The following is a 13,298-nucleotide window of genomic DNA, read 5'->3' on the forward strand; positions in this document are numbered from 1 at the left end:
TACACCCTGATACCAAACCAATGTCCCATTGAAAAGCAGATTTCCAAGAAGTCTCTGGCTAACTGAAAGTCCCATCCCTCTCCTCTGTTGAAATACTGATGTAGCCCTACTCATGTCCTAGACATCAGACAACTTGATAGTATTATTACTGAGAGAAACTTGGTATTAATGCTAAAAGAAAACAGTCATTAAGCATATTTAATCTGCATATTTTCTATTCATACAGATTTTAGCCCATTTTTAGTCCTTCACACATTTCATAATTACTAGGTAAAATACTTGCAATGCTGTACATCTTGAAACAAAACACTGAGTTTAATGCATTCAATGCCACAGGTATACTAGGAGAACTAGGAGAGTAACTAGACAATGTGTTTGGATTCAAAATGAAAATATGCCTTATGCAAGGCATTTCTACCCAAGCAAAGTGATGAACAGGCTGCAGTAGGGCTCCTCAGAGAAGACCTACAGCGCTCTCAGGCAGTCAGGGATGCAATCAGGGATAGGTGTTCTTTCTTCCAGCATTAAAAATGAAAATTTTATATAAGAAAAACTCTTGGTGTGGAGACCTCCATTTCCAGGTTTGCCACTACAAATAGCTAGAGGGAAAAATAAAACCAAAAAACCCTCATGCAGACACAGAGCTGACTGGTCTCTGCCAATTTACCTTCACATTAAAAAACGTATTTACTAATGAGGTCTGAGTGTCCAAAACTGTGCAAAATATGTACTTTGAAGCTCTGTAGAAAAGCTACCAATAACATATAAAATTATATTCCTAATGTCTTATGTTATACTAACCTCTACAGACTGTAAATTAAAGGATTTATTATTGAATTTGAATGGATTTCCTCATTTCTTCTTTTCAGATAATCTTCTTTGATAAAGCTTAGAATTTTTTTGTAATTTTATTTAATTCTTAATGTTTTAATCCCTTACGTTTGGCTAGTCCAAATTAGAGCATTAAAATCTCAGGCCGCTGAATCTAAAATTTAAGGATTTTTTCCCCAAAGAATCTTACAGATTTATGTATCCAAACTTCACCCCCTGCACAAATTACATCACTCTCTTCTTCTCTTAGTGCTGGCTAACTGCACCACCTTAGAAATCTAAAAATTAATTTTGAATTTTCCAGTTGAAGAATATACAAAGCTAAAGTTTGTTTTCCTGACTTATATTGTTTGTAGAGAATAGGGATGCTAAATAGTGTTAGGTCCTGTATCATCTCTGAGGCTGCTTGTTAATTTGTGGACACTAGGCTTTGAGCCTGCTGCCTTAGGAAACAGCCAGCTTCTTTTGCACCTTTGGATGTATTCTGTCTGCCCTTGTGAATTTACTCAAGTCCAGTCTATTAACCACTCCTCAATCCTCTTTGATGGTGAGTACTAAGTGCTATATCTACACATCTTCCAAATACCTCCAGGGACGCTGACTCCACCACTTCCCTGGAGAATCTGGTCCAATGTTTGACAACCTTTTTGGTGAGGAAAGCATTCCTAATATTCAGTCTAAAACTGCCCTGAAAAACCTTGAGGCTGTTTTGTCTTGTACTATCAGTTGCTGGGAGAAGGGGCTGACCCTACCTAGCTACAACCTCCTTTCAGGGAATTGCAGAGACCAGTAAGATGTTCCCTGAGCCTCCTTTTCTCCAGGCTAAACAGCTCCCTCAGCTGCCCATCACAAGCCTTGTGCTCCAGACCCTTTACCAGTTTTGTTGCTCTTTTGTGGACATGCTCCAGCACCACAAAGTCCCTCCAAAACTGGGCAGCTTTGCAGCCACTCTGCCCCAGCCTGTGGCACTGCCTGGGGCTGTTGTGACCCAAGGGCAGGACCTGGCACTTGGCCTTGTTGAACCTCACACCGTTGGCTTCATCCATCAACGCAGCCTGTCCAGATCCCTCTGCAGAGCCTTCCTGCCCTCCACCAGAACAACAATCTCACTCAACTTGGTGTCATCTGCAAACTGACTGAGGGTGCACTCAATGCCCTCATCCAGATCATCAATAAAGATATTAATCAGAGCTGGTCAGTACAATGAACTCTAGCAGTGACCAGCCCCTGATGGATGTAACTCCTTTCAGCACCACTCCATTGGCCCAGCCACCCACAGTTCTTTACCCAGCCAAGTGTCCCCCCATCCAAGCCCTGAGCAGCCAGTTTGTCTAGAAGCACGTTGTCAGAAATTATGTCAAAAGCTTTACTGAAGTCCAGCTAGACGACATACACAGCCTTTCCACCATTCACTAAGCTGGACACCCTGTCATGAAAGAAGATCAGGTTCTCAAGCAGAAACTGCCTTTCCCAAACCCATCTATCTGATGCCCTGGTTGTCCTGTATGCCCTGCGTGATGGCACTTAGGATGATCTATTCCATGACCTTCCCTAACACTGACAGGGAAGGTCGGTGTTGCTGACCTTTGCTGACAGACCTGCAATTCCCTGGATCCTTCTTCTGTAGACAGCCATCACACCTACAAACCTCCAGTCACCCGGTACCTCCCAGGTTAACCAAGACTGCTGGAAAATGATGGAAAGTCTCAGTGAGCACATTCATCAGTTCCCTCAGTACCTTGGGATGGCTCCCATCTGGTCCCATACAACTGTGTGTGTCCAAGTAGTGTGGCAGGTCAGTGACCAGCTCCTCCAAAGTGTGGAGGCTTTATACTGCTCCACATCCTTTGTTTTCTGGCTCAGAGTGCCCAGTACCTGGGAACAATTGGTCTGACCATAAAAGACTAGGGCAAAGAAGATATTAGGTACTTTAGCCTTTTCCATGTCTTTTGTCACTATGTTTCCCCCTGCCTCCAAAAGAAGGATGGACAACTTCCTTATCCCTCCTTTTGTTATCAATGTATTTATAGAAGCACTATTTACTGTCTTCCGTGGCAGCAGCCAAATTAAGTTGGACTTTGGCTCTTCTGCTACTCTCCCTACATAACCTCATGACATCCTTGTAGTCCTGCTGAGTATGCTACCTTCTCATTAATGATTTACTTGCATAGTTAGCTTTTTACCCTGCAAGAAGTTTCTGCCTAGTGAAATCTGATGTCATGGACATTTAATCCATTTTGTGCTTTCAGATTCATCAACTTCTGGTTGCAGGGATCCTCCACTACTGCTTCAATACTTTTTCTGCTGCTACAGTGTGTCAGCTGTATCAGTAGTCACATTAGGGGTGTTTAATGTTATGGGTTGTTCAGAAATGCATATTAAAAAGAAAGAAGCCTTGGTGTCAGAGAGGAACATGGCAGAAGTTCTGGGGTTCTGTTTTGACCTATTCCCAGTCTCTGATAACATGTCACAACAATAATCACAGTTACCTGTGTTCTCTTAGGAAGGATGGGGAAAATAAAGCACTACTCTGTGCAAGCTGCAGCTGAAGTACTTTGTAGTAAACTTGGCCCTTGCAGAAGGGCAGCAGAAACTGTTTCATAAATCCTTCTGTTCTTAGGGTTTCAAGAAGACACTAGTTGAAAGGAACTGAAATGAAGCAAGTACATGCAGGGATACATGCAGTCAATCCCACAGCTTTTAAAACCACATGTGAGACCACTAATGCTGCTGCTCTGTAAATGCTGGGAAGCTGCCCTGCTGGAGGCAATTTCCAATATTAACTGAGACACACAGATAGGCTACAAGTGTCCTGCACTTGTGTAATGAAAGGTGGCTCCATCCAGTAGCAACCAGCAGCCATGGGTTATCTGTTCTGGCCTATCTGACCTACTCCATGACCATGACCTCCGTGTTTGTCTTCAAACTCTCTTGGCCAACTTCTCACAGATGCATTCTGTTCCCAGGGGATTCACAGAAATTTGCCTCCTTCTCCTTTCCCTCCTCAGAAACCCTCTTGTTAGTTGGAGAAATACCAAAGCGAGGAAGATGAAAAGCCATTAAGTAGTAGTGCTTAATGGAATAAAATTACCAATCAATGCCAGTATTTAGGTAGTAACTTCTGCCTAAGCAAACAGCATTGTTTACTGCATGTGCTTAAAATATTCACACCCTCTTCTTCCTTTACTCAGGGGATTTTTCTCTCCATTAAAAGTCAGCAGATAAAAGCAAAGAAAAGGCTATAATTACTGCAATGAGACTTCCTCAGCTCAGTTCCTAATAGTAAGTGCACGTACACACACACACATGCACACACTAGGCCTCAAGTGTTATCAAGCTCTTATGGGACAGAAAGGACTGCTTCATAATGGTACTTGTTCCAAACATATAAAGCTATTACTTGCCTCTGAAACAATGGCAAATATCATCAATACAAGAATCCAAAACTACAGTGTATAAGAAGTATTTAACCAAAACGAAATGAAAAGTGAAAAATGTTAGAACAAAATAGAGCTTGAAGTTTCCTTACACTATGAGTTTTCAGCAAAGTCAATCTTTGTATCATCCACACACAGATCTTGTGACTAAAAAAGAAACACATCTTACCCATAATTAAATTTAACTGACAATAATATATCATCTTATTTACAGGAAAACCAGGGAGACCTGTATATCGATGGGCTGGTTAATCCCATTTTTAAAATCTGTACTGTAGAATAGCAGTAACACATCAATAAAGTAGATTAAGAATCATCCATCCAACAGATCTCCATAAAAGTAACCAAAGAGAAATTACTGCTGCTTGGAAAGGCTCCTGGTTGGATTTATGAAGTGTCATTGGCATATTTACTCACAAGTAAATACAGCTCACTGCAGAGTAAATTTCCAAACAGCCAAAGATCAGTAGGAGTGGAAAATGACAACAGCAAAAAGTCACGACGATCCATCTGATGTATGCTGTAGTATATAATAACAAGGTACATCTCAAAGGTAACAAAAAGTCAAACAGCCTTGAAAGTTGCACTTTATACTTTCCTGTTTTGAAAACATACCTGTTATTAATAAATTTGGGGTTGGACAGAACTGAGAGGCAACTTCATAGATAAGATAAGCAATACCAGATATAAAAAATAATCTTTTTGATACATATGAATGCAAAACTAAAATCACTATCTTTTAGAGAACATAAAGCAGAGGGAAGAACCTGTAAATCTGCACCATTTAGAGAAGGATCAATCTTAGCTTCAATGTTTCAAGAAATGCATGTGTAAATGAATCTTTTTATCAGTACAAAATGCTGTCTTCATCTTTTGATAGTTTAGATCTTGAAAGGCTCATTTCAGCCTAGCCATCACCCTTCTCAGTCCCCACAATTAGTCACACAGACAGCTGGACTAGCCCTTCACATAACCCTTTCTCCCACATCTGCTTGTATGGCTCCCATGTCAGACACCATCCCCTCTCAATAAAAGCACCTTGTGCTCCAGCCACTGCTCCATGACTTCCACGCTCAAAGGTCTGCTCACAAACTTCTGGGTTCAACTAATGCTTCTCCAAGAGACAAGGACATTCATTTGGGTTTTTGTCCACCTCTAATCATCTTTCAGTTTCCCAATAGAAATATGTCTCATTACTTTAAACAAGGCTAATAAGGAAGTTTGCTTCTAGACATCTCTGATACATACTGTATCTGAAAGTACCATATTGAAAGCCATTGAAAATATCAAACTTGTCAACAGTATGAAAGTCACTAATGTTTAATGCTTGAACATAAAGTTCAAAGAATGACTTAATGTTATCCACTGCTTAAATAATGCTGGAATTAGCTTATATTTCTATCATTGAAACCTGAAGGTCTGTTTGGCTAAATACAGTATTATTGCTTTTTCCTTAATGTATTTGAAAGGGCAATGCTACAATCTTTTGACAGAAATACAGAAAAATAATGCAGCCTCTTTTTATAATTTTATAATGAACTACATCCTGGTTTACACCTTCCTCCAACTTACTGCTCCAGGAACAACCATACAAGAGTCATCACTGTCAAGAGAAGGCATCAGTCCTCAGCCAAAAAAAAGAGACATTTGAAAGGCATGGATATAAAAGGCAGAAAAAAGACTTGCATAAATAATGCTTTGCTTTTCACAATGCACAAGCATAATTTTAGAGGGCTGACTTCTGATAATGGATTGCTTGATGCCAGCAGTATGCAAGAAAAATACACGTATCCTCTATTTTACTACTTTTAGCTTCACAACTCCCATTCTACTTCTGCCCTTTTCTCCTTTGCCTGGTCCTCAGCTACATTTATGTTATATTAAACACAGTACACTGCCAGTAGTTCAAAAACCTACTTACAGGAATCATCCAGTTGGCCAGGTCACCGTACTTAGACACCTGCATAGCTCCAAGCATTGTCAAATCAACATGGCCTCTGGTAACAGAAAGTGTGTAATTAGCATATCATGTTCAAGTAACAGCCCACAAATCTTAACAAGCTTTTGTTCATGCTCATTACATCAATTTTAAAATGGTGGCATATGACAAATGTAGCAACTGTTTCTCACACACGTAGTTGGAGTTTTTTTTCCCCCTAGATGTATCACTGATGCAAATGTCTCTCTTTATGCCTACTGAGTCTCAGAAATGTTCCTACTTTTGTCTGGTTTGGTTAATTGCATGTGCAGCCAATCATCTCTGAACTCGTACTTTTTACTGCACTCCTTAATGTATTTACATGCACCCATTATCTTTTCAGAGCCATTAGGATTTAGTGTTTGTTTGCATCCAAACTCCTTTCCAAAAAACAAACAAAAAACAGGTGCAGACGTTGAATTTCCATTAAGGAGGTGGAATGAGGATCACAACTGCAAGCTGAGCAAAGAAAATACACTGAGTGCAAGTACAGATTAGATACTTGGAAATGACCAAAAAATAGTTGTTAAAATGTCATTATAAATGTGTTTATAGATGGCCAGGTGGTGGTAGGCACAAACATCACCATGGTACCTATTAGTGCAGTGTTTTTTTACTTCCAATAGCTAGATTTAACCCTCTGTAAACCATAACTGATTAAGTCCATGATAATTTTACAGGTTGCTAAATGCTAACCACATCTGGAAGAAATACTTGTGAGGTCTGCCACTGATGCAGTTTATTCTTTCCCTCTTTCAAAAAGATCAGAGTTTGTGTTGTTACATACCCTCTTATCATTGCAAATGATTCATCGCTAGAGAAATAGGAAGAACCTGGAAGAACAGTGACTGTCTCCTTACCTGTAAAAGAAACAAGATACAGTATGCATTTTGTTTCTTTGACAAATGAGGTCACAGCTATTTACCAAGAAATAAGAGGTTTCTATCAAATTCCTTTGGATTCAGTACAGCTACAGCCTGATTACACTTACGACATCCCATGTAAACCTAATCAATCCTATGAATTGTGAAGCAGTTTGTTAGAGTTTCTGATGATGGGCTTGCCTGCTGTTTGACCACCAGCAGTTCCAGGCAAGCACCAGGAACACCAAAATGTAGGAAATATCTATGGACTTTAGCTTTCTGCTCCATTCATAGAAAAAGTGAGAAGTAACTGTCTTTTGAAACAGAGGAAGATAAACCCTTCAGGACACAGAGAGGCTGCAAAGAAAAGCAAGCAGATCAGATTGAACAGTTTATAGTGCTAACGATGAAAAATACAAAAAAATAAGTTACATGTCTAGTCTATTCTTGCGTTTTTAAAGGGCACAAGAAAATGTGCTTCTGTGTTCTGTACTGTGCTCTGAACAATGCTTGATGCAAGCAATGGAGCACACCTGGAAGTTTCTTATTTTGACTCTGTTCAGGGCCCTTTTCTTCCTCTTCTGCCTGATCTTTGAATGAGTCTAAGCAACGAACATTTACAAAGAGTGCCTCTGATAAGGCAGAAGAAACACAGATGAAGATGAAATTATAAAAGAAGCATGATAAACTTGAGAGAAAAAAAAAAACAAACCAAAATATTTTAGCAAGATGTGACATACTGTAACACCAAAGGCGAAGAGGAATGATGCATCATGAAACAGAGAGTTTCCAGAGAACAGAGGAAAAAAGACAATGAGATTAACTAAGAGAATGGGAAAAGGGAAAGAAACTGTGCATAAAACTTAAATTAGAGATCTAAGATATATGCCTTAATTATTGAACTCATCTGAGATGTATTTTATGCCCTTTGTATGGAAATTAAATAGAATAGTATAGAATTAAGGTCATACAAGTGGTCTTGCACCCTTCTCAAGAATTCACCATGCTAACACTCAGACCTGCTGAGACAGCCTGAATTATCTTTCCCTGCAGGACATCTACCCAAAGCAGTGACAGAGAAAAGACATGGAGAGAGAAGCCCGAGATAAAGCAACAAGGTAATGATGAGAAGAAAGACACACAGGCTTAGGACCACAGAATAATGCAAAAAGAGCACCACATTACCCACTTCTTAAAATGCTCTCAGGAGGTCAGTACTTTAAAATATTTCTGCCATAATACAGCAGTCTACCTTTCAGTTGCAGTCAAGATATCCTTCATGTGAGACATTAAAAAAATGGAACAAACAGAAAAACCCACACATATTTCAGAGCAATACAATTACATTTGCAGAGAGAAATTTGGCAAAAACCCAAAACAGGTATATGGTCTAAAAACTTGAAACTGGACTTTGGGGCTGAGGGATCATTCCAGTTAATGAATGAGAACAAGATTAATTTCTATTTCTCTGCCATTCAGCTTCTGGTTTGTTCACATGGTTTTACAAATTTGATTGGAAAGCACCTAGAACGGTCTTAATCCAACCATGTGAATGTTTCAGCAATTATAGAAATAATTATATTGGTGGTACGTCTGATGTTTGTCTATCCCATGTCCTGTTTACTGCAGCTTTAGAGGGACATGTGAAGCTGCTTAACATCAAATTAACAATAGTACAATCATCTAATTTTCTTGTTGCATTCTGACCTGTTACGTTAGCTTCATGTCTTCCAGACTGACTCTTAAAAATTATTTATCAACTATAAATAACAATTCAAGAGCATCTCAATTTCCATGTTAAAGCACAATTTTTTCAGAGAATTTATAAAGTTCTTGGATATTTTTTTCACTATCACTCTGTTAATATGTTCATTTTCATACACACCCATATTAAAACTTAAGTTCTAATATGCATGCATATAATTTCACTCATAGTATTTTTTTCTTCTAAGTATTTTATTTCTTCCAGTGAATCCTCTGACATATTCCTTCATGTAGTTCCTGAAACAATTACATATATACTGGTGAAATGCTGGACTCAATTTCTTAAATAATTTTTTATTTCAAACCAGAAAATGGCCTCAAATAACTCCACATTTAAAATATAGTAACAGAGGCAATTACCTAGTGCTATGATAAGCATCATTTAGCTGAGCCAAGCAGCAAATGTTTCAAGTCAGTGAACAATTGCTGGACTGATATTAAATTAAAATTATTTTATGTCAGTGCTCTATCTTCTTTGACTTCTCAGAGTTTAATTGTACTTGCTAACAGCCATTGAGAAAAGTACTCTCTGTATAAATACATATGTAGACACCCATACATGTATTTGTATGTATGCATGTGTATATTTGAATAAAAAATATTAAATGTGTATCTTTTCCATATGAAAAAAAAAAGTCTAAAATGTCAGGTCTATCACCAATACCATGAATATCAATAACAAAGTCACAAGGTCTATTTCTGTTTGTCACAATGCAATATTTAAGTGTATTTTTACATGGAGATAGAAAATGTACACAGGCACAACTTTTCCATGAAAAAAACAGAAATCAGATGGGAGCACTAAATAATAAGAAACTTACATTTTTATATTGAATAGCATCTTCTGAGGCGAAATGCCCTAAAGCAGCTGGGCAACAACAGTACGTGAGAATTGCCATTGCCCGCTAAAAGTGGCAAAAGCAGCTGCCCACAGCAGTGCCCCGGTGTGCCAGATGCCAGCTGGGCAGCTCCTTCCCACTGTCTTGGCTACCACTCCCTCTCTGAATGCAAATGAGTTATATTCCTGGCTGGGAATAAACCAAGCCATTATACATAGGATGTTTTAAAACATGTCCCAAGCATAAATCATTGAAACCCATTTTCTAGAAGACTCAAGGAAAAGTAGCAGGAAAACAAACCCATATTCCCTTACAGGCTGCTCAAAACAATCTCACTCCTAAAAAGGATGATTTACCATTTACTGATGGGCCTGGAAGACAGTCTCTCCCCAAAGAAGACTATCACTTAAAAGAAGACAAATGCATTAATATTTATCATCAAATAAAACAGGTCTCTAGCTTCAAATACTGTATCAAAAGAAAAATTTTAAATTAACATGGTTATTCATTTTCCATTAATTAAATTTAATTAAAATATTTACCTGCATTAATCAGATCTGGATCTACTTCATTTTCAAGTGGATAAGGACCCTGACAACAATACAGATGTATGTCAAGCTTTATAATAAAATATCTCTAAAATACAATTAATAATTGCCATATTATTTACAGTGCTTATTACCAAAACCACATCATGGCAGACATGCATTTTTTAATCTTTTTAAATCAGAATTCTATTTTTTATCAGAAAAACATCCTGACATTACAAGCCACAGTTTATATCAAGTAACATATCAGGTCCTTTGGACTTATTGTTCAAGAATGTTAGAATTACAAAACAATCATGAAGTGAGAGGTTTGTTTGATTTGGGTTTCTTTTTGCTCTTAATCAAAGTGACAGACATTTTTCAAAAAAAGGTCATAACTGCAACTTCATAAAGCTATACGACAGTAAAAATAATATTCACTTTAAGCTTTATTTAAAATTATGTTTGCTAAGGTTTACAATGCTTAGTCTTGCAAATTCCTGATGGTTTGAGCCCAGAAACTTAAGGACATCCTTAGCAAAATAGGATAATCATAAAATGAGCATTTCTTAGAAAACTTCTCTGCAGCAGAGTGAGAGTTTTATGATGACATAATATAGCATATATATTTTTAGCAATATCATAATCAAGTTGGAGGTGCACAGGAAATAAAACCCAGCCACAGCAAAATAAAAACACTATAATAACTGCCCAAGATATATTCTTACCAAACCCAGGACTCCATTTTCACTCTGTAAGTGAACAGTTATGTCTGGACTGATGAAGTTACTGGCCAACAGTGGGATTCCAATACCCAGATTAGCTGAAAAAAGGTGGTTAAGGCAGAAATACTTATCGCAAACTAGTAAATTTTAAAAAACGACTACTATACTATGAGTAGATTGGAACTGTTCCCCTCACAAGCACTTTTGTTTTCACTTAAATACCTCATATTTGTGATGAATTATTTTGCCATTTAGACTGTCTAATTGCATTCTGTCAAATCCTATATATGATAAAAATATCAACGTGCAACTTCTATTTCAATTGGGTATTTATAAAATGAGAGCACCTCAGCGTCCAGTAAAGACAATGAGCATGTTAATCAACCTGTTCTAAACAAACCAGATGAGTTTCTTTTTCTAGTCAGCAATCACTTCAACCTACAGAACAGCTGAAGGATACCATACATGCCATCTTCGAACTCTAATGCAGCCCGTTTGATGATCCTCTCCCTCACATTGTCTCCTTTTTTTTGTTTGGCTGTTGAGTCTTCAGGCTTTCGGATTGATAAGCGCTGCAAAATAAGAAGTAATCATAAGTAAAGATTAGAACCCAGATTCTTGCTTCTTAAGACATAAAAGCTTGATTTGTGATTGCCCTGAGTTACTTGGTCTAAGAATAAAGTTATTTATTCATCTTCTACAAAAAACTCCAAAAAAACTCCAACCTTTTATTTTATGCATTCAAGCTTAGCTAAGCCAATGGAGTCATCAAATATTGCCAGTGACAGCCTTAGAGCAAAATATCATTTCTTTGTCTGTATTGCCAAGCCTGATACATAGAGAAGTGGTGAAGAAGGCACCAAGCACTAGTGCAAATACTAGCAAGTCTCAGATTCATTACCCCAGAGATACCTAAATAGATTCGTAAAATGTCAGCCAAAAATACAAATACTGCTCTCTTTCTGCATTCATTCAATCCAATGAGCTGTTCTAGATTTATAAGGATGAAATAGACAAATGCCATTCATCTAAAGATACTGGGGAGCAAAATTTTCAAACACAACTCTCTATAATCTTGCACACCCCATGAATTTGTTTCCTAGTATTTTCTCATCTTAAGTTCATGTTTTGTAAATCACATGCAGGTGAAAATGCCATGACATTTAAGAAGTTCGTAACATCCTTCTTTTAAATTACTGTCTACATAGATTATGTTCTTTGCACATCTCTCCAATGCGTATAAAATTCATCTGGGAAACATCATGTCCGGCACCCCCATATGTCTTCCTATCTTCTACTTCAGGCTACAATTAACACATTAGAAAAAATTATCCTGTTATTTTTCATCATCACAAAAGAACTTCTGCAGAGTCACTTTCTCCTTAAGCAGCCAGAAACAGTCAATAAATAAATCCTTTTGAATTTCCCATCACCTTCCTTTTTATGCCTCAGCTATTTTCCCTAGAATTGCTTAGCTTGGGGATTGATAAAGTAGGAACAATTACAGAGGGTTTCTATACAGCAAAGAGAAGGCTGGGTAGAAATTATAGCTGGTGCTAGTGAGACCACTTCTAAGCCATATTAGCCAGGAACTGCTATTTAAAGCCAGTATGAATTATGACAGACTATCTTCTCTTTATTTCTTTATTTTTTATATTCTTCATCTTCTCTCACCTCTTACCATACCCACTGCTTTTCTGCGTACGGCCAGTTGATTTATAAAATTTAACAGAAAAGTAAATAAATCTGCCATTTCCTTCCTATACCTAGTGAGAGTTGCCACTGCCAGAATTACAAAATTTCATAATAAAAATTAATCTCTGTTACAATTTTGCTTGGCAGTTTGTAGTAGCTTTCTCCCTCACCCCTGCCCCCCTTTTTTTTCCGAAGCATTTAGGGAAGGGGGCAGATGACTAGGTAGGTATTCACCAGGTATTCAGTAGGTATTGACTAAATAGATATTCACTTACGCAGCCAAGATGCAGCAGAAGCAATGTTTAATAAATGAAAAATTATTTCTGTCATAAAAGGTAAAAAGCTTTTCTAGGAGATAATGCAGCCATTCAGAAGAAGAAACAGGCCATTAATTGCAATCTGACCCAACACAACCAGAGGGAAAAAAAAAAGGTTTGACACATCTATTTGCAGTCAATTACTCAACAACATGCAGTATGCTTTTGCAGAATGAACAGACAGAATTAAAAAAAGAGCTTCTTAACCTTAGCATTCACAAAAGAGAATGCTCAGAGAAAAGGCCTTGTACGATTTCCTAGCTAGGACTTTGTGCTTTGATTTTAATAACAGAAGTTTAATTATTAAAATTCCTTTCTGCAC

The 13,298-nt window shown here is 37.7% G+C and overlaps 1 protein-coding gene across 1 annotated transcript in view; it reads right to left on the reverse strand.

Moving 5' to 3' along the window:
- Positions 1-13,298, reverse strand: part of OXCT1 (3-oxoacid CoA-transferase 1) — a 79,221-nt gene that overhangs the window by 24,122 nt on the left and 41,801 nt on the right. The window contains exons 8-12 of the mRNA XM_031061133.1: positions 11,425-11,536; positions 10,968-11,062; positions 10,255-10,303; positions 7,034-7,106; positions 6,190-6,265 (exon numbers count right to left, since the gene is read on the reverse strand). Of these exons, the coding sequence (XP_030916993.1) occupies positions 6,190-6,265; positions 7,034-7,106; positions 10,255-10,303; positions 10,968-11,062; positions 11,425-11,536 (405 nt within the window). The remainder of the gene's footprint in view (positions 1-6,189; positions 6,266-7,033; positions 7,107-10,254; positions 10,304-10,967; positions 11,063-11,424; positions 11,537-13,298) is intronic.

The sequence above is a fragment of the Geospiza fortis genome, unplaced genomic scaffold (genome assembly GCF_000277835.1).
Source record: "Geospiza fortis unplaced genomic scaffold, GeoFor_1.0 scaffold163, whole genome shotgun sequence".
NCBI classification, from domain to species: Eukaryota; Metazoa; Chordata; class Aves; order Passeriformes; family Thraupidae; genus Geospiza; species Geospiza fortis.